Raw genomic sequence first — 2,346 nt, forward strand, 5'->3', positions numbered from 1 at the left:
ACCAGACTACCCTGGCCCACGTCCCCTGGGTGGCCCAACTGGGCCAGGCTGGGCTGGCGCAGCCGCTGTTGCTGACTCCGCGACGCCATCTGTTTAATCATGAGAGCTGCGTTTTGGCGCTGCTGCTGCTGCTGCTGCTGCTGCTGCTGTTGCTGTTGTTGCTGCTGCTGCTGCTGTTGCTGTTGCTGCTGCTGCTGCTGTTGCTGCTGCTGCTGCTGCTGCTGTTGCTGCTGCAGGGACTGGTGGTCCGGGGTCGGGTGCTGCAAGGAAGGTCCTGAGGGGAAGCTGTCGGGTACGGGCGGCGTAAACTCGCCGGGTAGGCCCGGGTAGGCAGAGGGCGAGAGGTGGTTGTCCAGAGCCCCGTTGTGCATGGTGCCATTCCACGAAGAAGCGCAGCGGTCCACTCCCGCGCTGCCCGGGAAGTCGAAGCGCGGCCTCTTGGCCACGTTCATGTAGGGGGGCGCGTCGAAATGCTGCAGCCGCTGGTTGGGCGCCTGCTGCGGAGGGGGATGCTGCATGTTGAAAACAGGCTCAGAGAAAGGATGCATGCTCCGGTTCTCCAGCCGGTGGATGGGGTACTCGAACTGCGCGTGCTGGCTGGGCAGCATGGGGCCCCCGTCCTGCAAGCCTCCACTGGGTGTGCCCGCCTCACCCTGCTGCGCCCGCGGGTGCGCAGGCGGGCACGAATTTTGTCGGACTAGAAGCCCGGGAGGTGGTGGCGGCTGCTGTTGGGGAGGTTGCTGCGGGGGCTGCTGCGGAGGGGGTGCTGGGGCCTGCTGGGGAGGCTGCATTAGCGGGTGCCTGGAGCCCACCCCGGGCTCCAGACCCACGGGCATCTTTCGGGCCCCACCGAACCTCTCGAAGAACACGCCGTGCTGCTGTTGCGGCTGCTGGGGCTGCGGAGGCGGCTGCTGCGGAGGCTGGGCGTGCATTTTGGCCAAGCCCACCATGCCCGCAGCTCTGGGCATGGCCGGGGCACCCGGGAAAGTGCCCCCGGGAACCTGACGACCCGTCGCATAATGAGGCAACTGCCCCTCTGAGTCAGAGGGTGAAAACATGTCAAAATGTCCCGAGGGCGCCTCGCCCGAGTAATTGTATTCCAGCGAGTCGACGGCTCCTTGGTTCGTCACCCTCCGGGGCTCGAGACTGTGAGAATCGGAGCCGCTGGAGGCGGGCAGGCCGTGGAAAGAGGCAGCCCGGTTAGGGCTCTGGTCCAGCGGCAGGCACGGGGCGGGTACGGCGTGGCCCGAGGCGCCCGAACTGTGGAAGTCCGGGAGGTTTCCTGGTCGCTGCGGGCCGAAGCTCTCTGGCCCCTGGCTCTCCGCCATGTGCTCATAACCCTCCGCAAAGGGCGGCTGGCTGCCCAAGCCCGAGGCAGTGCCGCCGTAGCCAAGCAGGCGACCCCCGTGCAGACAAGAGGCCCCAGGGTCCGGGCCACCGAAGTTGCCCCCGAAGTGGGGGTGATGCTGGTGGGGGTGGTGGCCTCCCGGGTGGCCATGGTGAGGCTGCTGGCCGCCAAAGAAGCCATGCACAGGCTGCGCCTGCAGCCCCCCTGCGTGCAACTCCGAGTGGCCCCGCGCGTGGAAGCCGTATGGCTCCATGTTCATGCCCAAGATCGGGGGCTCGCCCAGAGCACTCATGGCAGGGTCCACGGGGCCAGGGGGCCCCCCTGTGTGGAAAGCAGGGGCCTTAAAGTGGGCATTCATGCTCAGTCCGGTCTCAAAGTTCCTCTCGCCCTGGCCAGCGTTCCTGCTGTTGATCTGGGGCTCGAATTGGTCCAGCCCAAACATTCTTGGCGGGGGGCAGGGGGGGATCAATAGGGCATGACAGCTTGCTCTCCGCGGCGCGCCTCCGGCCAGCGACTCCTTCCAGCCTCGGATTGGGCGCTCCGGGACGCTCAGCAGCACCGAGGGGGCGCAGAGCGCTCCGCCACCCCGCCAGGCGTGGGGCGGCCGGGGGCTACCAGCTCCTCTCGCGAAGCTTTGGATGTGCCCGGGGCGGGCCTCTCACATCTTTCGAGGCCGCGGGGCCTCCAGAAGCCGTGTTGGGGGGCCCATGCCCCGGGCAGTTGGCGCAGCTGAGGGTGGATTTGCAGGGAGAGGACCGAGCCGCGGGTGAAGAGAGACAAAAAGTTAAGCCGGGGAAACGGGGCGGGAAGGGGGAGTGGGAAAGCGGAGCGATCACCTTAAGTCCGATCAGGTCGATAAGGGAGCCCCAGGACGCCGCCCGCAGCCTCCCGGAGTCCGCGGCGGAGCTGCTAAGGGCCAGGAGGAAGACCCTTCAAAGCCGCGGCCGGCGTTGGGGCGCGGACAGAGCGGTCCCTCCCCCCTCCCCCCGTAGTCCCCG

The 2,346-nt window shown here is 67.6% G+C and overlaps 1 protein-coding gene across 1 annotated transcript in view; it reads right to left on the reverse strand.

Moving 5' to 3' along the window:
* The window catches only part of Mn1 (MN1 proto-oncogene, transcriptional regulator), a 45,601-nt gene extending 43,261 nt beyond the window's left edge, over positions 1–2,340 (reverse strand). Inside the window, exon 1 of the mRNA XM_033762270.1 lies at positions 3–2,340. Within this exon, the coding sequence (XP_033618161.1) occupies positions 3–1,790 (1,788 nt within the window). The 5' untranslated portion in view covers positions 1,791–2,340. The remainder of the gene's footprint in view (positions 1–2) is intronic.
* Between the last annotated feature and the right edge of the window lie 6 nt (positions 2,341–2,346).

Source organism: Fukomys damarensis, unplaced genomic scaffold (assembly GCF_012274545.1).
Source record: "Fukomys damarensis isolate Sample0158 unplaced genomic scaffold, DMR_v1.0_HiC HiC_scaffold_12, whole genome shotgun sequence".
In the NCBI taxonomy this organism is placed as follows: Eukaryota; Metazoa; Chordata; class Mammalia; order Rodentia; family Bathyergidae; genus Fukomys; species Fukomys damarensis.